This window comes from Rhinoderma darwinii, chromosome 1 (genome assembly GCF_050947455.1).
Source record: "Rhinoderma darwinii isolate aRhiDar2 chromosome 1, aRhiDar2.hap1, whole genome shotgun sequence".
Taxonomy (NCBI): domain Eukaryota; kingdom Metazoa; phylum Chordata; class Amphibia; order Anura; family Rhinodermatidae; genus Rhinoderma; species Rhinoderma darwinii.
The window spans coordinates 12641759-12669217 of record NC_134687.1 but is presented as its reverse complement, the minus strand read 5'-3'; the positions used below and the strand labels follow the sequence as shown (position 1 = coordinate 12669217).

Here is a 27459-nt window from a genome sequence, read left to right as displayed (position 1 = left end):
GGCTCCGTACATCGCATAATTGATCATAACATTTGGTGCCCCTGAGGCAGCCGGGGCAGCTTAACCGTGCGGGGTCCAGGTGACAGACTCGCACCGATATATTGATGACCTATCTGGTGGATAAGTCGTCGGCGTATCAGTAGTGGACAACCCCTTTAAGCTCTAACCGTTATAAAATAGCTGGAAATTCACTTTAAGGAGGTTCAATCCATTTGCTAAGTGCTGCCTCATAAAGACGACCCCTGTTCATATGCCCTATTCCTGCTTGGGACCCCCCTTCCCTGTAAAAGTAACTTCTGCTTCGGTGAACTCGCCCCATCCGTGCATTACATTGTTGGCCTTACATCAGAATGGCTAACGTTGTAATAACACTGTTCTCCTGCAGTGGCCACTGTAGGGGAAATGAGTGGCCAGATCCCTGGCGATCACAGGTGATCGTCTCGCAAAGTCTTTCGGCAAACTTCATTACATCTTTGTAGATAGTCCGGAAGCAAAGTGGGATCACTAATAAGAAGTGAATCCGCACGGAATTTTCATGTATTTAGATTTTAAAAAAACTCTTCAAAGTTCGACATTTACTGTTAGGCTATGTTCACACTGAGTATTTTGGGGGAGGAATATCTGCCTCAAAATTCAGTTTGGAACTTTGAGGCAGATATTCCTCTCCCTGCACGCCGATTTTCGCGGCAATTATCGCGCCGTTTTTCACCCGCGGCCATTGAGCGCCGCGGGCATAAAACAGCGAGATATACGCTTTCTCCTGCCTCCCATTGAAGTCAATGGGAGGTCCGAGGCGGAAGCGCCCGAAGATAGGGCATGTCGCTTCTTTTTCCCGCGAGGCAGTTTTACTGCTCGCGGGAAAAAGACGCCGACGCCTCCCATTGAAATCAATGGGAGGCGTTCTCGGGCCGTTTCTGCCGAGTTTTGCGACGCGGTTTCCGCGTCAAAAAACTCGGCAAAATACCCCGTGTGAACATAGCCTAAGATGTCATGGAATTTTTATTTTAATCCTGATTTAATATCGGAGTCGTGCTTTATATGTTTTTTATTGGCTGGTGTGCGTCCTAATCTCTGTCTCTTGTTTAGGTCCAAAGTCACATTTCAGATTGAAGCTGTGAATAGTCTGGGCAGGTAAATATTACATCTTCAGTCAAATCCAACCCTTATGTAGAAGGCTGGGAATTCTCAAATTTGTAACCAAGTTTGCTGTCAGTGAATAGAAAGTTTCACATGTACTTCCAGTGACAAAAACTCCTATACTGACCTAGTACTGCTCTAACAGCTGAGAGTTTGCTGCAATGTATAAGTTTGAATTGGTGCTACGGGGAGAGGATTGCCGTTCTCCTAACTGGGAGCTCTAACCTACACTGATACACTGTAGCAAACCTTCAGTTGTGTGAACAGGACTAGGCCATTATTAGTTTTCAGCCATTGACTGTTAACAATGCATGGTCCCAATTGGTGACCGCAAGCAGAGATGGTGAAAACGTTGAAGAATCGAAATGCAAAGTATAGAAGAAAGTTTTACAAGTTTTCAGTATACAATCATTACGATTTATTTTTGTTTTATTCCCCGATCCTTTAGGATTGTCCCATTGGACCATGACGATCGCTCAAATCTTATTAAAACTGTAAGTACAAGTCAAATATAATATTCGTTGATCTCCTCGTTCACTACATGCACCCACATCCCCCGCCGCTGTTATGGTATTTCCAAAAAGTTGGGGTAAGACTCTGCCGGCAGCGTGAGATGCTGCGGTGACACATGAGGAAGGAGCGCGGTGCTTTGTCTAAAGGGGCCATGAAATGCTTCTAGAACGCGGAGGATTCGATCGTCTCAACGTGTAAATACTCGCAGATCTTCCGGTATGCTAAAAATTTCGATCGTAAGATACACATATTCCTGAGTGGAAATGCAACCGATCGAAGGTCTGGCAATTAAATCACCCATCTAGATATTCAATTGTCCGTGGATCTGATGCTGCAGTGACCCGCATCTTCTCCGGTATATTTTGTTTTTCTAAGAAAACTGCAGCGCAGAGGATTTTATGCATTTTTCCAATCTACACGTGAAAAAACAGTGCTCCTCTATTATTCCTATTACTCACAAAATACTCGACTACCTCGTGCCACCCCTAGGGGGCAATATGTATGAGACTTAAATTGATCTCAATAGTACCAGCACACAGGCGCCCCATAGTGGTGACAACTGGCAGCGGACGTTTTTACAGGAATATTTGTGGGGGGACAGATGGAGCAGCATTCAGTTCTACATGTGTAGGGGAATATCTCTGCGTTTCGCTGCCTCTGAGCAGCTTTGGTGGTGAGCAGAGACTTTTCGAACCTAGAGATGATGAGCTGTCACTTCATAATTTATCATTGATCTCTATGTGAATATTTCCCGGGCCGACATGTAAGGAGTTTAAAAGTTCTTCAGAATTCCGGAAACGGAATGGGAAATCGCTACAAATAAATAACTATTCCCGCCGTTCTCCTGCGTGGTAATCAGTCCCTCGTCCCTGTATATACTTGTCTTCCAGGCCTCCATGACCGTCTATGACATCCCCGACCTGCAAGGCGGAAGAGGAAATTTGGGATCCATCGTCTTCTCTGAAACTTTTTTGAAGTCTGAAATACTTGTTCGAGACAAAGGTTACTCTTATTTCTACCATATACATGATGATTATTTACCCTGGGGTGTGATTATTTATCCTAGGGTGTGATTCTATGTTTTGGGGTGTGATTTATTTATTTTGGTGCTGCTTCTTTTTGGGCGTCTGACATCCCGGTGTAGTGGAGGATGTGGGTGTGAACAGGTAAACATGACAGTGGGAGATGAATCCATGACCTGGGCTTGTAGGGATATTATCACGGGCTGAATGTTTGGCTTTCTGTGTATGAGCGGATGATTTACATGATCTGCGTCGTCTGTGGGAGATCAAATAAGCGGGTGGTGAAGAATTAGACCGAGCGCTCGTCTATCACTGAGAATTGTGGGATACGGGTTACACCGGAGGGAGTTGTGCCGATACTGGGGGCACGGTGGGGGCATGTAGCCGGGCAGGGTCATACCCGAGACTCGGGGTGGGTCTGGTGACTGGACACTGACGAGGGGAATGGACCGGGTATAATAAAAAGTCGTGACAATTTTTAACGTATTTTGTGTTTCCATTCCATACAATTCTCACAATCTCTGCTTGTTGTCATTGAATACACACGTTCTTGTAAAAAAAAAAGATACATCCCATACTTCTCCCACAGCTGTAGTTTGTTGCAATGTGTCAGCTTGAGGTCAGGATAGAAAGATCTGAGCTACTGCTGTTAGGGCCTGTTCACATCGGCGTTCGGTTTCCGTTTATCTGTTCTGTTCAACCTTTCCGTCGGAGGAACCGATGAACGGAAACAATAGCATTACCATTATTTCGTTGGTAAGGCTGCCTTTTCAGTTGATTTCCGTTTTGTCTCCGTTCCGTAACGTTTCCGTTTTGTTTTTTTTTGTGACGGAAATAAAAGTGCTGTCGACTAAAAAAAACGGAAACTTTACGGAACGGAAGCCGACAGCAAAGGAAGCGTTACCATGGAAATCTACGCTAATGCAAACAGAGGCTATAGTTTTCCGTTCATCGGTTCCTCCGGCGGAAAGGTGATTCGGAACCGATGAACGGAAAACTAACGCTGATGTGAACAGGCCCTTCCAAAAGCTTGGACTGATACATTGTAACAGATTTGTAACGTCCCGATTGTTGATCTCCTTGTAGACACACGGCGTGTTACTGACGGTCTCGCCTTCTCTCGTTCTCAGATGGAGCCGTCACATCGGACAGTAACTACATCGTCCTGACCTCTGCTGTGCCGCGCTTTATCTCATGGCTGGTTAGTATGGCATTCTATGGTGATACTGGTATGAAAAGTGTTTATTGCTCATATTATGATTTCCACCTTTCACTTTAACCCTTTCCTGACCCATGACGAAAGTACGAAAGTACACGTCATGGAGCGGGGGGGGGGGGGGGGTGATGGTTGGAGCGGGCTGAGCTCTCTCCGTACGCTGTAGCTGACACGCCGCTCTAACGACCAGGAACAGCGATCGCGCCAGTCCTGGCCGTTTAACTAGTTATATGGCGCGGTCAGTAGCGACCAACAGCCCCCCGCAACGTGATCGGAGGGCGCCGATGGTTGTCATGGCAGCCCGGGGGCCTAATGAAGCCCCCTAGGTCTACTTCCTGTCTGCCTCTGGTAAGCCACGCCTCCGGCAGGGCTTAGCAGCAGCCTGTAATAATGACAATATACTGCAATACATCAGTACATGAGTGTCTGACGATCGCTGGTTCAAGTCCAACAGGGAGACTAATAAAAAGTGTAAAAAAATAAAAAGTATGTTTTTCAGGAGTGTAAAAAAAATATTAAAAGTTCAAAAAAAAAAAAAGTTTCTCATTTTTACCCAAGCACAATGTAAAAAAATTACAATTATATCGCTGCATCCGTAAAAGTCCGAACTATTACAATATACCATTATTTATCTCGCGAGGCGAACGGCGTAAAAAATAAAAATGTCAAAACACCAGAAAGGCTGTTTTTTTTGGGTCACCTTACCGCTAAAAAAATGTAATAAGTGATCATGAGTCATATGTGCCCAAAAAAAAGGTACCAGTAAAAACTACAGATCGTCCCGCAAAATGAAGCCCCCACACCCTCAATCCACCAAAAAAAGAAACCAGTTACGGCTCTCAGAACGCGCTGAAACAAAATATAGATAAATTTTTTTAACAAATAGTTTTTTCTTTGTAAAAGTAGTAAAATATAAAAATAAAGTATATAAATTTGGTATCACCGTAATCGTATTGAGCCGCAGAATTAAGTTTTGTTGTCGTTTTGACCGCAAGGTAAAAGCCGTAAAAACAAAACGCAAAAAACGATGGAGGAATTTTAGTTTTTTTCCAATTGCACCCCACAAAGAATTATTTTTTCCATTTCCCAGTACGTTAAATGGAACTTTAACTGGTGCCAATAGAAACGACATCTCCCCCCCCCCTGCAAAAAAGAGTTCTGCTGCTTATCAGCTGGTCACGATGTGCCTGCTCCGTGGAAAGTGGTTTGGATAAGTGGACGCCCCCTTAAATTAACGTAAAGTAAATTTTTTTAATATGTTTTCACCCTTTAGGTAGAAGAGAATGAAGTGAAACTGTCTGAGAAAGCCCTGACTGCTGTGAAGGTGCGTACCATTATCGTCTTCCCGTTTTATGTAACTTAAAATGCAAAGAGAATTAGAGTAGCAAAACTTTTCATTATACAAATAAATCCATTTGATTGCTCATTTTCAAGATCTCTTCTTGCTGATCATAAATTGCAACTTTCTTGTTTTCATTCGTGTCCACAGGTGCAGGGCTCGTTACAGTGTATCAGAGAGTTTTGCATTGTCAGTTGAACACAATCAGGATGGGTTTTCAGCCTCTGAATGGAAACAAGTGTTTCCATTTACTAAAGCAAGCAGAGATCTTGAAAACCGAGCAGGGAACCTTTTAGAAAATATGAAAAATAAACTTTGTAATCTTTTTTTTTTTTTACATTCGTTTATTCAAAATATTACATACAAAGTATCACGGCAATTGGATAATGCATGACAGTATCAGTAATGAGCGCGTATAACCAGTTTGAGATATCAACAGTAATACACAGTCGTATGTAGAACGATGACAGAGCATCCAGTTACACTTTGTAATCTACTTACCGCCTGGAGTCTCCCTCTGCTGCTGTATCCGTCGGTCCTGACTTACAACGAGGCCGCAGTGATGTTTCCTTCATATTCTGTGACCACTGAGTCCAGCGGCTGCAATGTGACGTTTCGTCAATGTAACCTTGTCCTAACACTGGACCGACATCCATGAATATCAGCTTGTTGGACATCCCATTATAAAACCATGTAGTTGGTCCTCCCGTTTGCAGCTATAACAGCCTTCACTCTTCTGGGAAGAATTTCCACAAGATTTTGGGGTGTCTGTGTGTGGGTGTTGTTTGGGCGTGAGGTCAGGGGTCCGTGCAGCCACTCTAGTTACTCCACACCAAACACCTCACACCATGTCTTTATGGACCTCGCTTTGTGTACAGGGGCACAGTCATGCCTCATCACTACAGAGAACACGCTGCTCCAGAGTCCAGTCCTTTCCACCACTTCAGCCGACGCTTAGCAGATAATAATAACACTTACAGGTGACTGGGGCAGATCTAGCAGATCATAATAACACTTACAGGTGACTGGGGCAGATCTAGCAGATCATAATAACACTTACAGGTGACCGGGGCAGATCTAGCAGATAACAATAGCACTTACAGGTGACCGGGCCAGATCTAGCAGATAATAATAACACATACAGGTGATGGGGCAGATCTAGCAGATAATAATAACACTTACAGGTGACCGGGGCAGATCTAGCAGATCGTATCACTTACATGTGACCGGGGCAGGTCTAGCAGATAGTAATAACACTTACAAGTGACCGGGGCAGATCTAGCAGATAATAATAACACATACAGGTGATGGGGCAGATCTAGCAGATAATAATAACACTTACAGGTGACCGGGGCAGATCTAGCAGATCATATCACTTACATGTGACCGGGGCAGGTCTAGCAGATAGTAATAACACTTACAGGTGACCGGGGCAGATCTAGCAGATAATAATAACACTTACAGGTGACCGGGGTAGATCTAGCAGATAATAATAACACTTACAGGTGACCAGGGCAGATCTAGCAGATAATAATAATACTTACAGGTGACCACAGATCTAGCAGATAATAATAACACTTACAGGTGACCGGGGTAGATCTAGCAGATAATAACACTTACAGGTGACCGGGGTAGATCTAGCAGATAATAGCACTTACAGGTGATTGGGGCAGATCTAGCAGATTAGAAATTTCAGGGACTGACTTGTGGTAAAGGTGGCATCCTATGACAGTGCCACGTGTATAGTCAAAGAGCTCTTCAGTCCGACCCATGCTACTAGTAATGTTTGTCTACAGAGGTTGCATGGCTGTGTGCGTGCCATATATTGTACCAGCAGCCGAGGACTGGGGGAGATTTTGGACAGTAAATCTATTAGAAAGTGTCTACAGTGTTGTTGTTTTTTTGTTGTTTTTTAAAAATCTAAGGCCTTGTTCACACGGCGTGTTTTCGACGAGTTTTTAACACGGTTTAAGCGATGAAAAACATGTCAAAAACTCTTGCTTTAAGCTTCCCATTGAGGGAAGCATTGTAGTGCATACGACACGTTTTTTTACGTGCGCGTGTTTAAAAAAAAAACCCGTCATGTAAGAAAAAAAGCGTCCGGTTAATTCTTGCCACATTAAACGAGTTGATAACGTAATTCGCACAGTCAATGGGTCCTAATTATGCGCCAAAAAAGTGCACAAAACACCTGTATTTTGAACGCTAGCGTTTTTTGAGCGCCTTGTGAACAAGGCCCAACACTCAAAATCCTTTCAATGCAGAGTGACTTGGGGAGGTCGCTCCTCTTCAGACGTGTCACGTATACGGACGTGCTGTTGACCTGTATCATGGACGTTGTTGTTTTGCAGGAACAGGAATCCTTTCTCGGGAGTTTCCTGTCCGGAGGTGATGGGGCGTACATGTGTTGCAGTAGTCCGCACATAACACCTGAAGAAGGTAAACCTGCTAGAATATAGCCGTGATGGAGTCTATAAAGCTCTAGCAGGACGTATATATATAAGTCCTATTGAATACACGGCCCTGTAACGGTTCTTGACAGCCGTACCTCGGCACTAATGGCCTTTTCTCTGAACCTGGACAATTAACCCTTTAAAGGGACTGTTTCATCACCGCTAACCCCTTTAAAAGCGAGAGCCCTGTCAAATTGCTGATTGGATTGGGATATATTGGGGCCAGCTATTTAACTCTTGGATGAATGGCCGTCCATGTAATACAGCTCAGGCTCATAGAGTGACCTCCGAAGCAGGGGATCCCCCTCTATCACTTCCATACATTAATATGGCATATGGACGTGTTGGTTTTATGGGACGACCCCCTAATCTGCTGTCCGTATAGATTGCGGTGTTAATGGGAAGGGTCTTCCTATATTGGGCAGGGGAGAGGGTGCCATACCTTTATTATAATGGATATTAATTATACTACTGTTACTAGTATAGGCCTTTATATGACAACCCCTTTCATAATGCAGCCCCCCAGGTCGCTTACAGCAGTCATGGGTCTGCTGTGACTAGTAGGGGGGGGGGGGTTCCTATTCAGTCCCAGCCAGGCTCTGTGATCAGATACTTCTGTCTTCTCAGGTAACTTGTATTTCTTTTCGGACGGCGTCCTGTTTGTTCATCCAAGTCATGGGAGCGTCGCCATATCCCGGAGTCACATGACCGCTGCAAAGTTTTATGACGGGGTAAGTACTATACAAGTGAAGACGGGCAATTGGTGGCGACTTATTAAAACTGGAGCATTCGAGAAGCGGAGCAGTCCCTGTAGCAAGAAGTCAGGAGGCGGTTTCTCATTTTACACAAGGGGACTCTGATTGGTGGTTCTCTGGTGGTTCTCTGATTGGTGGGTGGTTCTCTGGTGGTTCTCTGGTGGTTCTCTGGTGGTTCTCTGGTGGTTCTCTGATTGGTGGTTGGTTCTCTGATTGGTGGTTCTCTGGTGGTTGGTTTTCTGTTTGGTGGTTTTCTGTTTGGTGGTTTTCTGTTTGGTGGTTTTCTGTTTGGTTGGTTCTCTGATTGGTGGTTGGTTCTCTGATTGGTTCTCTTATTGGTGGTTCTCTGATTGGTGGTTCTCTGATTGGTGGTTCTCTGGTGGTTCTCTGATTGGTGGTTCTCTGATTGGTGGTTCTCTGATTGGTGGTTCTCTGGTGGTTTTCAGTTTGGTGGTTTTCAGTTTGGTGGTTTTCTGTTTGGTGGTTTTCTGTTTGGTGGTTTTCTGTTTGGTGGTTTTCTGTTTGGTGGTTTTCTGTTTGGTGGTTCTCTGATTGGTGGTTCTCTGAAAGAAGAGGGCGAATATGGCTACGATATAAAGGAACTCAAAATCTGGTCTAAAACATCGGTGACCTCCTCCAGGAAGGGAAATCTATGGAGATGCGATGTCGCCTTACGTGGCACCCATTCATGGCCACGAGTCCTGCAAGTGGCCGTCCGCTCTGGCTAATGGAGGAGGGTGACCCCCTCTATGGTAGGGCATATGGACAAGGGGTTGTCTAGTTGGTAAAACCAGATTGTCACACTTGAAGAACAGTATGAGAATGACCGGGAGAATCCATGGGTCAATCTCAACCAGATAAATCTATTAACCCCTTCCCAATATTCACAGTATATATACAGCGGGTAGGGTATGAAGCGGGTTTACGGACTGCGCCAGTTCCATAAGGCCTCATGCACACGACCGTTGCTATAACCACAATCCGTGATGACGGGCACGGCCGGCCGCAGACAGCCACGTGCAGTTACGGGCTGTGCTCCCATATAAAGTACGGGAGCACGGTCCGTAAAAAGCAAAAAATCGGACATGTCCTATCTTTTGTGGAGCCTTTCTACGTCACGGACACCTTCCCGCAAATATACGAGAGTGTCCGTGGGCAATAGAAATGAAAGGGTCCGCAATTACGGATGAATTCTAAGGAAGTGTGCGTGGGGAGGAAAATACGGAAATTAAAATCCTACAAATGGCTGCGGAGGGAAGGGGTTGATTTGCTGCCACCCTGTGGGCAATGCTTGTCTTCTCCCCCGGTCTGCATCTCTAGCTGCCCCTGAAGAAGAGTCTTCATTATTTTTGCACTGGTTGGTCTCATTTCATGCTCCTCGACAATAATCGGAACAACAGGAAATGGCGATTTGCTGCAGGAGACGCCGGTCAATGGCGCTCGTGTTTTTTATCTAATGCCGTATTCTCCAGCAAGTGCAGATTATATTCTCTCTCCTCATCCGTGGAAGCGGCGACCTTCCTCCCATTGTCGTTGCTGGGGCATGTTGGGCACGTTGCCAGCTCTGCGCTCCTTGAAGAGAGAAATATATTGTGCTCCTCGCGCGGTAAGGAAACCAGATAAGACGAGGCGCTGTGGTCACGGTTCAGAGGAGCACTTCTTGTAATAGTGAATTTCAGATAGTAGCCGGAAATAACATTTATCAATGCAATTACGCCCGTTTTCTTGGAGAACACCATATTTATCAGGGCCCCTCCCACTTGCCAAAAGGGGGTGTGGTTTTCAGGAAACTTTGTTTTCCTCCCCTGCCTAAAATAAGCACTCGAAGCTCTTGTGTGTTTTGATAGCCGTGTCTTTGAAGGGTAACTAAACATAGTAACATGTCAGAAGTTTTGATCGGTGGAGGTCTGATCACTGAGACCCCCACCGATCGCTAAAACGAAGCGGCAGAACCACTTTGGTGAGCTTCTGATGCTTCGTTTTAGCGATCGGTGGGGGTCTCCGTGCTCAAACCCCCACCGATCAAAACTTATGACATGTCAGAACTTTTTTTGAAAGTTTTTAGTTACCCTTTAAGGGATTGTCAAGTAAAATTCCTTTTAACCCCTTAATGACCAGCCTATTTTAGCACCTAACGACGAAGCTATTTTTGTCGCATTCAAAGAGCTATAACTTTTTTTTTTATTTTTGCGTCGACGTCGCTGTATAAGGTCTTGTTTTTTTGCGGGACAAGTTGTATTTTTTAACAGCACCATTTTGGGGGGACATATTATTTATTCATGAACTTTTTTTGGGGGGTAATATATAAAAAAAACCTGAAATTTCATCACTCTTATTTGCGCCCTAAATTTATGCCGTTTACCGTGTGGTATAAATAACATCATTTTATTCTTTGGGTCGTTACAGTTGCGACAGTGTCAAATTGATATCGTTTTCTTACGTTTTGCTGCTTCTACACAGTAAAAACACGTTTGTTTTTTTTAAATGATTTGTTTTTGTGTCTCCAGATTTAAAGGGCCGTAACTTTTTTTTATTTTTCCGCTGATGCAACTGTATGAGGTTTTTTTGGGGGTTTTTTTGTGGGTAGTTTTTATTGGTACCCCTTTGGAGTACATGCGGCATTTTGATCACTTTTTTTCAAATATTTTACAGAAAATAGCAATTCTGGCATTGTTTTTTTATTTTATTTTTTACGGCGTTCACCAACCCGGTTAAATAATGTAATCGCTTTATAGCTGGGGTCATTACGGACACGGCGATACCAAATATGTGTACGTTTTTTGTTTTTTTTCCTCTTCTTTTTTTTTTTTTTCTTTTTTTGTCTTTTCATAATCATTTTGTAAGGGGGAAAAAGGTGGGTTTTCCAGTTTGTTTTTTTTACTTGAGGTTTTTATTTATTTACTAACTTTATTAAACTTTTTTTTATTTTTTTTATTTTTACTAGTCCCACTAGGGGACTTTACTGTGCGATACACAGCAATACTTCTGTATGGCAGTGTGAAACTGACCGGTATCTGTTAGGCCATTCCTCTGGCATGGCCTAGCAGGCATTAACTAGAGGCAGACCTGGGGTCCTTTATTAGGCCATAGACGCCATCGTTACCCTGTGATCGGATCGCAGGGTGACTGGGTGAGAGAGGGAGCCCCCTCCCTCCAAAACCACTGAGATGCGACACTCGCTATTTAGCGCCACATCAAAGGGGTTAAACGGGTGGATTTCGATCCGCCCGCTCAAGCAGTGCTTTTACTGCTCCCGGCAGCGCCATGAAAAGGCGTATTGGCGGTCACTAACGGGATCATCTGGCATCCACAGGACCTGCTTGGTGTCAGATTATCAGATTATTTGGATTACCAGATGGTCACAGAAAAGAATATGTAATGATAGAGACGGGTAAGTAGGACCAGGAGCCTTAAAACTCATTGTAACGCAAAATCTGCTCCTATAGACTCGTACTTTAACCTCTTAACGACATACCACGTACTAGTAAGTGACCGCCGTTAAAGGGAAGTATGGAGCTGGCTCACGGGCTGAGCGCGCTCCATACTCAGCGGGCGATATCTCCACCATGTCTGATGAGGGTGATACCTGTGTCTCCGCCATGTCTGATGAGGGCGATGTCTCTGCCATGTCTGATGAGGGCGATGTCTCTGCCGTGTCTGATGAGGGCGATGTCTCTGCCGTGTCTGATGAGGGCGATGTCTCCGCCGTGTCTGATGAGGGTGATGTCTCCGCCGTGTCTGATGAGGGTGATGTCTCCGCCGTGTCTGATGTGGGCGATGTCTCCGCCGTGTCTGATGAGGGTGATGTCTCCGCCGTGTCTGATGAGGGTGATGTCTCCGCCGTGTCTGATGAGGGTGATGTCTCCGCCGTGTCTGATGAGGGTGATGTCTCCGCCGTGTCTGATGTGGGCGATGTCTCCGCCGTGTCTGATGAGGGTGATGTCTCCGCCGTGTCTGATGAGGGCGATGTGTCTGATGAGGGCGATGTCTCCGCCATGTCTGATGTTTTTATTTCTATCCGCAGGACTCCAGCAGTGCCACCGCCGTCCTGCTCATCGACTATAAGAGTTCTCTCCTCCCGCACCTCCCCCTACATTTCATTACTCCCGGAAACTTCATCGCATTCGCACTTTTCCCAAAATCGAAGAGCTACCGGGGTTTCTACTCACAGGTGATGTACCGGCGCGCTCCGCCATTACTGTCTGTCTGCAGGTTTATATTTGGTGCTGGCACATGTTCAGACCTGGTCAATGAGGCATCTTGACAATGTCCATTATGTAGCCAAGAAAAGAGTGTGAACCCCCCAAATCTATAATCTACTCCGCAGGGAAAGTTATAATGTACAGCCGTTCTGTAATAGGAACAACCCATTCGCGCGCCATTTCGTCCTGGTGCGGCGGTGATATATGGAGTGTGCTCGCCCCATACGCTGCGGGTGTCAGCTGTGTTTTACAGCTGACACCCGGGACTAACAGCCAGGAACAGCGATCGCGCTATTCCTGGCTGTTTAACCCGTCAAATGCTGCAGTCAATCGCGACCGCAGCATCTGAGGCATTGAAAAGAGGGGGGGGCTAATAAAATTCTGTAAAAAAATGAGTGATCAAAACGTTTTATGTTCCAAAAAATGGTACCGATAAAAACGACAGCTCATCCTGCAAAAAATCAGCCCTCGCACCGCCCAAACGATGGAAAAAATAATAAAGTTACGGCTCTCAGAATGCGGCGACACAAAACGATTAATTTTTTTTAACGAAAATTTTTTTTTCTTTCAATGTAGTCAAATATATATAAAAAAAAAACGATTTAAATTTGGTTTCACCCTAATCGTATTGAGCCACGGAATAAAGTTAACTTTTTTTTCTACCGCGCGGTGACAGCCGTAAAAACGAAACCCAAGAACAATGGAGGAATCAAAGTTTTTTCCAATTTCAGCCCGCAAAGAATGTTTTTCATGTATCCTTGACATCCAGAATGAAAACCTCCATTCTTTACACTGCTGGCCGTTTTCATTTGACACTGTGATGGTAATAGCGCCGTGGATTGGGGCATCGCATACATTAGGGTCACGTTCCTGCCCAGTGTTAATGATTTTCGTCTCGTTTCATGCAGGTGCTGAAGACGTGGCAGGGGCAGAATGACCCTTCCGGAATAATCCTACAACTCATCCAGGAACATCAGCTCTCCGAGGAACAGAGGAAAATGTAAGATCTCTGACGGCAGTCACGGAATATATCGCGCGGCTACATAACTCACACGTCTGCCTCGAAACCCACTATTAATCCGAGTCCCGCTTTCTCACTGCATTATATATAATAGGTTTTCTGTATAAATGTTCTCCGCTGCTTTAAAAAGGTTTCGTCCGACTTCCATCTATACATTGGCTGATTCGTCCAGTAGCTACTGAGGGTCGTCACATCCGTATAGACAAAACGCCACTGCAGCGATCGTCACCGCGGCCTACAGCCATTGGATGACACCGCCACATGACGTACTGACCTGTAACCGCCACTAGGGGGAGCTCCCTGCATATAGGTTTCTCTCATTGAACTCAATGTTATCTGTATACTCCTCATGCAGGAAGATCTCCACAGTAATGGCGGCCGGCAGGCCCAATTTCGACTGTAATTTTTACTTTAAAGTTTTTACTGGCGAGTGTACAGAATATTTTTATACATTGTTGTTTTTCCTCATACCCCATGCTTTGTTCCCGTGGGAGATAATCCTATGGCAGAAGCTTCTTCCCTCTCCGAATCAAAAACACAGGCAAGCTCGGCCGACCCTGCATGTATATGGGGGAGTCGGGAGGAATAACTTGGCTAAAAGCGATCTAATAGCGTATGGGCAGCTCCTGTTCACTGCTTTGATTGTTGATTTGCACATATAGACTTGTTGTTGTCATTCCGCTTTTGCCCACTAGATGGCACATGATACTTGTTGAGCACCTAGAGAGAGAAGCGGCTTCCTATTCATTTGCGTTACTGGATATTTTACAGAAATTGCGCGGTCACTTAACAAACCGCCTTAAGCTACAGAGAATGACACCCAAGGGTAGTCAAATTAAACCCCAATGTGGCTTCCAGTGATTTTTATGATCTGATTTTGGGGACGTCCCGGTACGGATCGCACCATTAGAGGATGGACTGATACCTCATCCTTCATAGGGGTCATAGTCTGGTCTGTATAATGTCGGTGTAGAGTCTAATTAGACATTTTTTATTTATTTTCCAGTTACTTGAACATGCAGAGCCTACATGAGACCTTGTCCTACTCCAGCACTGACAGATGGAGCCACCGAAAAATGATCCCTGCCAACCTACCGGGACTGGAGAGGTAAAATATAGACCCGGATAACTCCTCTCATTATACGCGCTCCACCTTATGTTTCTCCTCTGTATTGTTGGATCACATGGAAACCTCTATTATCATCTATGATGTGATCCCTCTCTTATATAGGGACCAGGCCGGCAGAGGTGGGAGCTGCACGAGGCTTTATTAGGCTGATTGTACAATATTTGCTTCTGTGTTGCAGCGCTGCGTATAAAGACGACTTCATAGTATTCATTTTTTTTAAGGGGGTTTCCAGTTTTACATAAATAAAACTCCATCTTTGGGCAATGAAAAAGTTCTCTATCTTTCGAATATAATTTTATATTTCAATTAATCACCATTTTAAAGATCTCTGCTTGCTGTCATTAAATGGGAACACAGGCTAACAACCTGTACAGGATTGATACATCTCAGCTGAGGGTTTGCTACAATTCTATCTAGTTGTATTGATTAATACTTGGTTAGCTAAACGGTCTGGACTCCAGGCTGATACATTTATCCCACACTGATACATTGTAACAAACTATCACCACAAGACTGATATTTGTGCAGATCACTCATTGAGCTCACAGAGGATTGTCTAGACTGAATACAATTGTAACAAGGCCTCAGCTGTGAAAAGTATTAGGTTTTCAGCCATTGGATTTAACCCTTCGCCGCCGGGAGAATTTTTAACACTTTTGGCATACACAAATAAAATATGTAAATTATAAAATTAATCATCGTCTACTAATATACCCTTTATATTTTCGGACAGTAGACACCCGGCACATTGTGACAATGGCACCGAGCCCTTTATCCTTATGGGAGCCTTAATGCAAAGTCATAACGTTGTGTAACAAATGCATAAAAAGTAACGTTTTGGGTGAAAAGTCTGAACCTAAAGCCTGAAAGGCACAACCGATCCTACAAACCACAACCGATCCTACAAACCACAACCGATCCTACAAACCACAACCGATCCTACAAACCACAACCGATCCTTGAAACCACAACCGTGTGAACGGCGCCATTGAAATACATGCGTCCGTGTGATGGCCGTTGTTTTGGCGGCCGTCACACGGGACGTATTCAAAGATCGTCTCATTAAGCCCTAATTCAAACACAACAAGAGAGGCAAACTAAATCCTGCTCCATGCTACAAACGAGTGCTGCGCCCCCCAAATATTGCGCCTGGTATCCTTTGAAAGCCAAGATTAATATGTCACCGAGGTCTAAGCTCCAGCGTTTACTCTGGTTGCAGCAAGCGTTTAAAGTCACGATGCATGACATAGATCCTAGGTGGTGAAAAGGTTAAACAAGAATGTTACCATTCACTGACTGCAAACAGAGATCTTGGATGTGGAATGGGAAAACAAAGTCTATGAGAAAGTTGCGGGACTTATTCTACAACAATGAAGCGTTCTTTACGGGAGTTTAGGGTTGATCCCGGTCCGTATATTTTATGACCCTATGACCCCGCACTTGTATGGACGGCCCGTTACTATATGACGCGCCTCGTCCTGCATCCGGTTAATATTTCCACTTTGTGTCTGAAGCTTCCTGCAGCACCTGGCGGTCAGCAGCGTGAGCCGAGAACCCATTCCGAGGACACATCTGCCGGCACTGCTACATCACTCCGAGACCATCGCTGGGAGCCAAGCACAGGGCGACAAGGTGATCACCGCCCCCGCCTCATGGAAGATCCGACTGTCCGGGGTATAAGAAGTAACGCAGAGACCCCCACTGACCGCAAGAAGCAAAGCGGCTGCTGCGCTCCATGACTGGGACAGTAACGCCACATATGGGGGATACAACATTGATGGCCCGTCCTATAGATTCACGCCAGCCATAATTACAGTAAATATACAAGTGCTGCGCCATTTCTTTCGCCGTGACGGAATCCTGATGAACCCCATTGAAGTCAATGGTGTCGGTCATGTGACAGATCCATCGCCGCAATAAATTCCGTCTTTCTATGACCGAACAGAAAAACTGTATTCGTAGCACAGATGTGAACATAGACCAGTGGAAACCATCAGCAAGTATGATGCTGACAGATTTGATTTGGGATTTTATTATAATTATGGATTGTGTGAATCCTTATAATAGGCCATCAGTGTGATATCCCGCATGGAGCTCAGGCGGCCCCTTCTCTTAGTGATCCCAAAAGGTCTGATCACCCTGACCCGTGTCCGCGCTAGCCTCCGCCCTGTCCGTGCTATCCTCCGCCCTGTCCGTGCTATCCTCTGCCCTGTCCGTGCTATCCTCCGCCCTGTCCGTGCTATCCTCCGCCCTGTCCGTGCTATCCTCCGCCCTGTCCGTGCTATCCTCCGCCCTGTCCGTGCTATCCTCCGCCCTGTCCGTGCTATCCTCCGCCCTGTCCGTGCTATCCTCCGCCCTGTCCGTGCTATCCTCCGCCCTGTCCGTGCTATCCTCCGCCCTGTCCGTGCTATCCTCCGCCCTGTCCGTGCTATCCTCCGCCCTGTCCGTGCTATCCTCCGCCCTGTCCGTGCTATCCTCCGCCCTGTCCGTGCTATCCTCCGCCCTGTCCGTGCTATCCTCCGCCCTGTCCGTGCTATCCTCCGCCCTGTCCGTGCTATCCTCCGCCCTGTCCGTGCTATCCTCCGCCCTGTCCGTGCTATCCTCCGCCCTGTCCGTGCTATCCTCCGCCCTGTCCGTGCTATCCTCCGCCCGGTCCGTGCTATCCTCCGCCCGGTCCGTGCTATCCTCCGCCCGGTCCGTGCTATCCTCCGCCCGGTCCGTGCTATCCTCCGCCCGGTCCGTGCTATCCTCCGCCCGGTCCGTGCTATCCTCCGCCCGGTCCGTGCTATCCTCCGCCCGGTCCGTGCTATCCTCCGCCCGGTCCGTGCTATCCTCCGCCCGGTCCGTGCTATCCTCCGCCTGTTCTGCTGAGTGACGTGCCTAATGTGCCTGTGTGTCTTCTAGGTGGCTATAAACATTATCACCGGACTGCCGGGAAGCCATTGCAGTGACCTGTGTGATTTTCTGGTGTCCTGCCAGAAGGAGTACGGAAGGTGAGTTAATGCTGCTCCATATAAGTGTCATCATACAGGAGCTCACTTCTACTAGTCGCTGCTCTGGTGGTGTGTGGAGTACATTTATACGGTCAAATACTTGTATGTAGTAGTCCCAGATATTATGATAAATACCTAGCATTAAGGTCATGCCTTGTTGGTACTTGTAGTTCTTCTGTAGTTGTTGCATCGCTCTATGTAAATGTGCATTTGAAAGCACCTGACCAGGATTCATAATGATGTCTTGTACTCCAATCGCACCCAGAGCTGCACTCACAATACTGCTGGATGCCCTTGGAATTTACTTACACTTCAGAGACATCCCCATCTCTTGCTGCCCTGTTGAGATCCTATAATATAATTCACTTTGATGCATTGCATTGTGGGAAGTGTAGTTTTTTGTTTTTTTTGTCGGACTACTGTACAACACTACATCCCCCCCCTTGCACCACATTGGTCAGTGCTATGTACAGAGGTAACCCGCAGAATTGTGAAAGCGGCTCTGGATGTAACTAGATTGTAAGACCTTGTGTAATTCATTACTATGAATTATACTCCAGTCACACCAAGAGCTGCATTCACAATTATGCAGGATACCGCTTTAGATTTGTTTGCACTTTAGAACTATTCCCACCTTCTGATGTTCAGTTGAGCTCATAATAAACTGCGTTCTGAACAGTCAGGAGGTGCCAGTGTGATTTGAGGTCCCACAGCTGAATTATGAATTCAGCTCTGGATGTAAGTACAAGATAAATAAAGCAAGAAAGTTACACTCAAAATTACACATAGGTTTAGTATATTTTTTTTTCAATTGTTAAGTTGCGGCCACTGCTGTGTCCTACAGGTGATATTGCTTTATCTATGGTCATACTTACCATGCAGCATCGTTTATGAATCCTACTAACTGACTGTTTCCCTCCAGGTGGATGGTGTACCGTCAGCCCACGGATGGCACTGAAGAGTTTAGCAAAGCACAATTCCAGAGGTTCCTTTCGAGCATCTTGGAGGCGCAGCGTAATCGCAGTGCGCGGCAGGCGGTCTATTCCAGGAAAAAGATGAGAGTCCTCGCCGCTCTAGAGGGGTAAGAAGAGCTCCACCACATACAGTCCTTGCCGCTCTAGAGGGGTAAGAAGAGCTCCACCACAGACAGTCCTTGCCGCTCTAGAGGGGTAAGAAGAGCTCCACCACATACAGTCCTTGCCGCTCTAGAGGGGTAAGAAGAGCTCCACCACATACAGTCCTTGCCGCTCTAGAGGGGTAAGAAGAGCTCCACCACAGACAGTCCTTGCCGCTCTAGAGGGGTAAGAAGAGCTCCACCACATACAGTCCTTGCCGCTCTAGAGGGGTAAGAAGAGCTCCACCACAGACAGTCCTTGCCGCTCTAGAGGGGTAAGAAGAGCTCCACCACAGACAGTCCTTGCCGCTCTAGAGGGGTAAGAAGAGCTCCACCACAGACAGTCCTCCCATCGTATTAGGGCCTGTTCACATCAGCGTTGGCTTTCCGTTCCGGGGTTCCGTCAGAGGTTTCCGTCGGGTGAACACCGCAACGGAAAGTGAAACCACAGCTTCCGTTTCAGTCACCATTGAGATCAGTGGCGACGCAAACATCGCTAATGGTTTCCATTCGTCACCATTCCGGCAGGTTTCCGGTTTTCCGCCGGAATCAATAGCGGTGTCGACTGCACTAATGGTAACGGAAACGGAAGCTGTGGTTTCACTTTCCGTTGCGGGGTTCACCCGAAGGAAACCTCAGACGGAACCCCGGAACGGAAAGTCAACGCTGATGTGAACAGGCCCTTACTTAGGATTTGAATCCACACAAGGTCTCCGTGACAACTCCGCACCCGATACTAATTAGAAAGGGACCTGTAAATATCAGAATCTCAGTAGTGCAGCCTCGAGCTTTGGACCTGTAACTCATTCAATCAAATCTCAGCCTAGACGGAAGATATTAACCCCTAGAAGTCCAAGCCATTTTTTTATTTTTCCGTCAGTGGAGCGGTGTGAGGGCTTATGTTTGCGGGAGGAGTTGTAGTTTCTACTGGTACCATTTAAAGTGCCATATAATGTACTGGGAAACTGGAAAAAAATTATATGAGGGGTGGAATTGGAAAAAAAAATGCGATTCCTACATTTTCTTTTGGGTTTCATTTTTACCGTATTTTTCGGACTGTAAGAGGCGCCCTGGTTTTTAGACTATAAGAAAGTGGACATTTTTTTAATTTTTTTACTACTTTTACAAATCAAAAACTATTAGTTAAAGAAAAAAAATTTGTTCTTTTTCACCTCATTCTGAGACGCATTTTTTGTTACATACGATTTTTTTTTTATCACTATTTATTTCATTCCTTTTTTATTTTATTTATTTTTTTTTTTTTATCAACTTTTAATATTTTTTTACACTCCTGAAAATGTATCTAACTTTTTTTGACACATTTTATTAGTTCCCCTACGGGACTTGAACCATCAATCATTAGATCGCTGGTACAATACACTGAAATACGTGGATGAGTTACAGAAACTCTGTAACTCGCTGAGCTGCGCTGTTTCCGTAACTACTATTCACTTCTATGGGAGTTACGAAAACAGCGCAGCTCAGCAGGCACTCGGCGGTTTCCGTAACTCCCAACCACCTAACCAGGAAGTGGCCGGGAGACAGCGGAGCGAGTAAGATAGGACGGGGCTTAGGGGGCGCCGTTCTAGACATAGATGCGGGTCCCACCTGTGGATATGTCATAAATGTCCTTCATGGGAAAACCACTATAAATGCTGCGGTTCGCGATTGACCGCGCCCTTTAACTGATTAAACGGCCAGGAACATCGCCATCGCTGTTTTGGCCGTTAGAGCAGCGTGTCAGCTGCTGACTCCTGCAGTGTATGGAGCGGGCTCCGCGCGTGAGCCCACTCCAAACATCATCCCCCTCCCCGCTCCATGATGTGTCGGCTCATCATGGGTCGGGAAGGGGTTAAGAGAGCCATCTTTTTTTTTTTTTTGTCAGTTCAGCGGTGTGAGGGCTTATTTTTTGCGGCACGAGCTGTGGTTTTTATTAGCACCATTTTTTGGGACGTACGACTTTTTGATCACTTTTTATTACATTTTGTTTATGGCCAAGTTGCCAAAAAAGCAGCGATTCTGGTGTTTTTGTTTTTTCTTTTGCCGGCGTTCACCGTGCGAATTAAATTCTTTCTATATCGTTATAGTTCAGACTTTTACAGACGCAGCGATACCAATCTTGTTTTTTTTTTGTTTGTTTTTTTTACATTACTTTAGAGGAAAAATGGGAAAAGGTTTTTTTTTTTTTTGAACTTTGAATCTTTTTTTTTTTTTTTCCACTACTAAAAACTTTATTGAACTTTTTTTTACACATTCCATTACTCCCCCTATGGACTTGGACCAGAGATTGTTAGATCGCATGCTAATGTATATGTATTGTCATATTTACAGACATCTGTTAAGCCCTGCCAGAGGCAGAGTGGAGGCAGTCCTGGGGGCCCTCATTAGGCCCCTGGGCTGCCATGACAACCATTGGCACCCACCAATCGCATGGAGGGGGGCCGATGAGCTGTCGGAGGGGGCCGCCCCCCTCCAGTCAACGCTTCAGATGCTGCGGTCACGATTGACCGCAGCATTTGAGGGGTTATCAGCGATAACCGGGTGTCAGCTGTAAAAAACATAACTTATGGAGCGCGCTTAGCCTGTGAGCGTGCTCCGTACTGGTCCCCCTACACCATGACGTGCCGGTACGTCATGGTGCGTCAAGGGGTTAAAAATAGTTTCACGTTTCTATGTCCCCCTTTCGCAACCAAATTTAAAATGAAAAAAAAAAATGCAACTTTATTGCAATAGGTCGTGATTAAAAATGTCCTATTGTTTGGTTTCTACAGCTCCTTTACAGACCTATATGTCTCCATGGTAACAGACAACAAACACACCCTGTGTAGTCTGATCCTGCAGTCATACTCTTTTTCCATCGGTCCTCTACTTCGTGCTAACATACATTCGGCAGGTTAGAAAAGAAGTAGGGGACAGACGGAAGAGAGTATGACTGCAGGATCAGACTACAAAGGGTTTGTTGTCTGTTACCATGGAGACGCAGAGGTCTGCATAGGAGCTGTAGAAACCAAACGATAGGCTATTTCTATTTAAAACCTATTGCAAAGTTGCTTTATTTTTCATTTTAGATGCATTGGAACAATAAAACATACACTTTAATTGCAGCAGACCACACCGGTCCTTCCAGGCCTTGGTTCCTTATTCTTGTATTCCGGAGCGAGCCTGCATCTGTTCCACACCTGTTTTTGTAGACAGAAATGTCTATGAGCGAGGCAAAGAATACATATACGGTAACTCACCCTAGTACCAACATAACTCCCCCTCCCCCGCAGTCCAAAAATAGCTGAAGATCAAGCATGGATGAAGATATGAACAGCGCTGCATTGCAGTTCACAATATACAGACCTTGTCCAAATTTTACTGTAGAGTTAAAACATGCCAGATCTATTCACTCCGCGAACGCACCATATACATTACACTTAATCAGTAAGGTCATATACTCCCCCTAGCCCCCCCGTGCATCATCCAAACAGAGAGGGACGCCGGGGTATCCAACCACCGATCCCGCACAGCTTTAATTTTTTTTGCTCGAGCCATGTTTCATGTAGATCTATTCCTCATGGGTTAGAAGCCAGTTCATCTTGGCAATATATTCCATCTTAGTTGGTGGAGACTCATTTGACCAATGTTTGGCTACCAATTTCCTGGCCATATATAATGTTTTCCCCTCTAACTTATGGGTGTCTCCCATTGTAGACTCCCCCCAAGTAGAAAGAAATCATAACGGACTCTATAGTCTGCACGTGTGAAATCTAAGCATATGTTCATTAGCCTTTTTTTGCTGTTTTTCCTAAAAATGCAAACCATCAACAAGTAGGGCACTAACCGATCCTAGTTTAGATCTAGTTTTATTGTAATTCTGGATGGTGTGGCTCTTCAGGGCGGCGACGCTCCTTTATATTCTGTGTAATTTGTACATGATTAAGCTGGACTGCCCAGGATATTAAGGGTTTACTAGTATATAAGATAGGTGGCCTAATCTGAGCATGTGTTCTGACCCGTCTGATAGGTGGATTCGCAAAGGGACCATGGCACTTGCTAGAGGACCGTGACCTTTTGTGAACAGGCTGAGCTGTAGTACCAGACCCAGCTGTTTGTAAGAGAGTGGCGCTATTTCCTGTATTGCGCTAAACGGCTGAAGCGACCCAACATCTTCTTTCTTCTGTTCTTGTACTGGGGGTCTGACCCTCGCCCGTCACACATTGATGGGCGAGGGAAAGCACCTGAACCACAAGTGACACCCACAACCCTATTATGTACTCACACAATAAGAATACAAGATCTGTCAACAGCAGCTTATTGACAGTTTCCAGGTATCAACATGATATTTTTTTTCTACACTGGGCACCGTATGAAAAAATTAGAATAAAAGATCATAAGGATATACTGGAACGATCCTGGGTTTTACTTTCTAACTATGGAGCCGGTATAAGTCCAGGGTGGAGCGTCACTTTAAATGCAACACAATTACTATCTGCGACCCCTGACCACATTCCTCCAAATTGACATAAGACACAAAACTGAGGCTAAGGGCCTGTTCACATCTGTGTTGGAGATCCGGCCAAAATTACCGAAAACAATAGCGCAGCGTGCTGCACTATTGTTTCCGGTAGAATCACGGACAACCCGACGTATCCCATTATAGTCAATGCGTTCCGTCGGGTGCCAGTTGTCTCCGTTGTTCAACGGAACCGGCACTTATAGCATTTTCGTTGTTCTGCTCCGCTGACTGAACAGAATGGCGAACGCAAATGTGAACAGGGCCTTAGCGAAGACTATGGACAGTGAAATAAAGTATTCAGGAAGTTCCCACGTAGCACAAATACTGAAGATTTTCCGCAACTGATTTCATTGCGGAAAATCCGCCGCATAATCCAGTAGCAGCAGAGCGGATGAGATGTGAAGACCACTCCTCCACGCGCTGCGTAAATGATGAGCGGCAAAAAACTCTCCGAAATTGACGTGCGTTTTTTTAAAAAATTCTGCAGCATTTCTGTTGTATTTGCGTAATCGCTTCTTTTTCGTTGCGGATTTTCCCCTTTGAACTCAATGGGGATATAAAACATGCAACAATTAGCAGATTTTGTGTTTTTTTTTCTGTGACGGAAAAGCAGCAATTCCACCGCAAAAACCGCAACGAAGCAAAAATGTAAAAAAAATGGTATGCTTACCCAGAATTCTGTGTTTCTTTGGCCAGGCCAACCTCCTGGGATGATGTTTCATACCATGTGACCACTGCAGCCAATCACCGGCTGCAGCAGTCACATGGGATGAAACGTCATCCCAGGGCTGCAGGACGTCAGAGGGGCGCGTCGCCATGGTAAGTATCCGTTTTTTGTTTTTTTTCAGTGCAGGGTTTTGGCAGCGGACATTGCGGCTGAAAAACTGGATCACAATTTGGTGCAGTTTATCTGGCTGGAATTCCTTGCGGCGCACAGGGCGGATGCGGTATGTACTTTTACGCAGCATATCCACCCCGTGTGAACATAGCCTTAAAGGGACCTCAAGCCTGAAGTCTCTTATAATGTGCTTACAGGTCAATGCAGCATACTGCTTGCTGTTATCAGCCAGTTGAGCGCGCTGGGTCTGGACCCCAGGCTGACACGTGTCCTGATACATTGTAACGAACTATCAGAACAGAAAATAGATGTGTTGCTGATGTGTTCGCCTCACAGAGGATTGTCTAGAATGGATACAATTGTAACAAATCTCCGGCTGTGAGAAGTGCTCAGTCTATACAGGATTTTGACCTCTCAATGTAAAAAAAATAATAAATGCATGTTCCCATTCACTGACAGCAAGCAGACTTTTTGAAAATATTAAGGAAATTAAAAGCAAAGTCTATTTAATGCAGGGCGCCGATTGCAGTAGATCTGTACTCCCCTCGGTGAGGTCGGCAGGCAGAGAATCCAGCAGGCGATGCACTTTGCCCGGCCGCTGACAGCTGTTCTTATGCTCAATTGTCACCTTCTACTTCGCCACTCGTCTCTTCTTCCAGATACGCAGATGTCATTGATGTAGTGCAGGCCGTGCAAACTCACGCCGACCCTCTGGTCAAGTCGTCCTTTGTCATTGGCGCGGTGACCACTTGTGTGAATCCTCTGAGCTGCATCATGGAGCACAGGTGAGCCCCTCCGCGGCGTCTCTGTGTGTCATGGCAGGATATTCTCTTCTACCTCTACATCTCCGTCATAATATGAAAGTTCAGAGCGCATCTTCAGGGATTGATGAATCTTCCTCTCCCTTTTGTGTTTCTAGGTTTTATTTCCCTAAGTTCCTGGAGCAGTGTGCACAAGGTATTCATCTCATCATCCGTACGTCACCATCTCAGCTGGCGCATACAGGTCAATGGTGTACGTCATGTATATGTTTCTCTTGTAGGTATAGTGAGCAACGTTGTATTCACAAGCCTGACCTCTGAGCAAAGACACCCGTCCCTCGGACTGGTCCAGAAGCTGCTCCGCACTGTGAACCCTGGAGCTGCGTTCATTCTAGCAGAGAAGGGAGTGATCACCAGGTAACCAACCCTGACACAGTGTATATTGTAAGAGGTGGCAAGTCCTGCGGATGTATTCCTTCTAGAGAAGAGAAGGTCATATGAGGTACTCTACCCTACTGTCCGGATCATTCCAGATAAGAGAAGGTCATATGAGGTAGTCTACCCTACTGTCCGGATCATTCCAGATAAGAGAAGGTCATATGAGGTACTCTACCCTACTGTCCGGATCATTCTAGAGAAGAGCAGGTCATATGAGGTACTCTACCCTACTGTCCGGATCATTCTAGAGAAGAGCAGGTCATATGAGGTAGTCTACCCTACTGTCCGGATCATTCTAGAGAAGAAAATGTCATATGAGGTACTCTACCCTACTGTCTGGATCATTCTAGAGTAGATCAGGTCATATGAGGTACTCTACCCTACTGTCCGGATCATTCTAGAGAAGAGAAGGTCATATGATGTACCCTACTGTCCGGATCATTCTAGAGAAGAGAAGGTCATATGAGGTACTCTACCCTACTGTCCGGATCATTCTAGAGAAGAGAAGGTCATATGATGTACCCTACTGTCCGGATCATTCTAGAGAAGAGAAGGTCATATGAGGTACTCTACCCTACTGTCCGGATCATTCTAGAGTAGAGCAGGTCATATGAGGTAGTCTACCCTACTGTCCGGATCATTCTAGAGAAGAGCAGGTCATATGAGGTACTCTACCCTACTGTCTGGATCATTCTAGAGAAGAGAAGGTCATATGAGGTAGTCTACCCTACTGTCCGGATCATTCTAGAGAAGAGAAGGTCATATGAGGTACTCTACCCTACTGTCTGGATCATTCTAGAGAAGAGAAGGTCATATGAGGTACCCTACTGTCCGGATCATTCTAGAGAAGAGAAGGTCATATGAGGTAGTCTACCCTACTGTCCGGATCATTCTAGAGAAGAGGAGGTCATATGAGGTACCCTACTGTCCGGATCATTCTAGAGAAGAGAAGGTCATATGAGGTAGTCTACCCTACTGTCCGGATCATTCTAGAGAAGAGAAGGTCATATGAGGTAGTCTACCCTACTGTCCGGATCATTCTAGAGTAGAGCAGGTCATATGAGGTACTCTACCCTACTGTCCGGGTCATTCTAGAGAAGGTCATATGAGGTACTCTACCCTACTGTCTGGATCATTCTAGAGTAGAGCAGGTCATATGAGGTACTCTACCCTACTGTCCGGATCATTCTAGAGTAGAGCAGGTCATATGAGGTAGTCTACCCTACTGTCCGGATCATTCTAGAGAAGAGAAGGTCATATGAGGTACTCTACCCTACTGTCTGGATCATTCTAGAGAAGAGAAGGTCATATGAGGTACTCTACCCTACTGTCCGGATCATTCTAGAGAAGAGAAGGTCATATGAGGTAGTCTACCCTACTGTCCGGATCATTCTAGAGAAGAGAAGGTCATATGAGGTACTCTACCCTACTGTCCGGATCATTCTAGAGAAGAGAAGGCCATATGAGGTAGTATACCCTACTGTCAGGATCATTCTAGAGAAGAGAAGGCCATATGAGGTACTCTACCCTACTGTCCGGATCATTCTAGAGAAGAGGTGGTCATATGAGGTACTATACTCTACTGTCCGGATCATTCTAGGGAAGAGCAGGTCGTATGAGGTAGTCTACCCTACTTTCCGGATCATTCTAGAGAAGAGAAGGCTATATGAGGTAGTCTACCCTACTGTCCGGATCATTCTAGAGAAGAGGAGGTCATATGAGGTACCCTACTGTCCGGATCATTCTAGAGAAGAGAAGGTCATATGAGGTAGTCTACCCTACTGTCCGGATCATTCTAGAGAAGAGAAGGTCATATGAGGTAGTCTACCCTACTGTCCGGATCATTCTAGAGAAGAGGAGGTCATATGAGGTACCCTACTGTCCGGATCATTCTAGAGAAGAGAAGGTCATATGAGGTAGTCTACCCTACTGTCCGGATCATTCTAGAGAAGAGAAGGTCATATGAGGTAGTCTACCCTACTGTCCGGATCATTCTAGAGTAGAGCAGGTCATATGAGGTACTCTAC

General features: G+C 45.6%; 1 protein-coding gene across 1 annotated transcript in view; it reads left to right on the top strand.

The window, feature by feature from the left end:
• The window catches only part of DNAAF9 (dynein axonemal assembly factor 9), a 65323-nt gene that overhangs the window by 22093 nt on the left and 15771 nt on the right, over positions 1–27459 (top strand). Inside the window, exons 8-23 of the mRNA XM_075849657.1 lie at positions 1087–1131; positions 1586–1631; positions 2541–2652; positions 3803–3873; positions 5162–5212; positions 7579–7666; positions 8308–8411; positions 12460–12606; positions 13546–13637; positions 14665–14766; positions 16302–16419; positions 17692–17780; positions 18703–18861; positions 24893–25018; positions 25153–25190; positions 25276–25411. Coding sequence (XP_075705772.1) covers positions 1087–1131; positions 1586–1631; positions 2541–2652; positions 3803–3873; positions 5162–5212; positions 7579–7666; positions 8308–8411; positions 12460–12606; positions 13546–13637; positions 14665–14766; positions 16302–16419; positions 17692–17780; positions 18703–18861; positions 24893–25018; positions 25153–25190; positions 25276–25411 — 1524 coding nt within the window. The remainder of the gene's footprint in view (positions 1–1086; positions 1132–1585; positions 1632–2540; positions 2653–3802; positions 3874–5161; positions 5213–7578; positions 7667–8307; positions 8412–12459; positions 12607–13545; positions 13638–14664; positions 14767–16301; positions 16420–17691; positions 17781–18702; positions 18862–24892; positions 25019–25152; positions 25191–25275; positions 25412–27459) is intronic.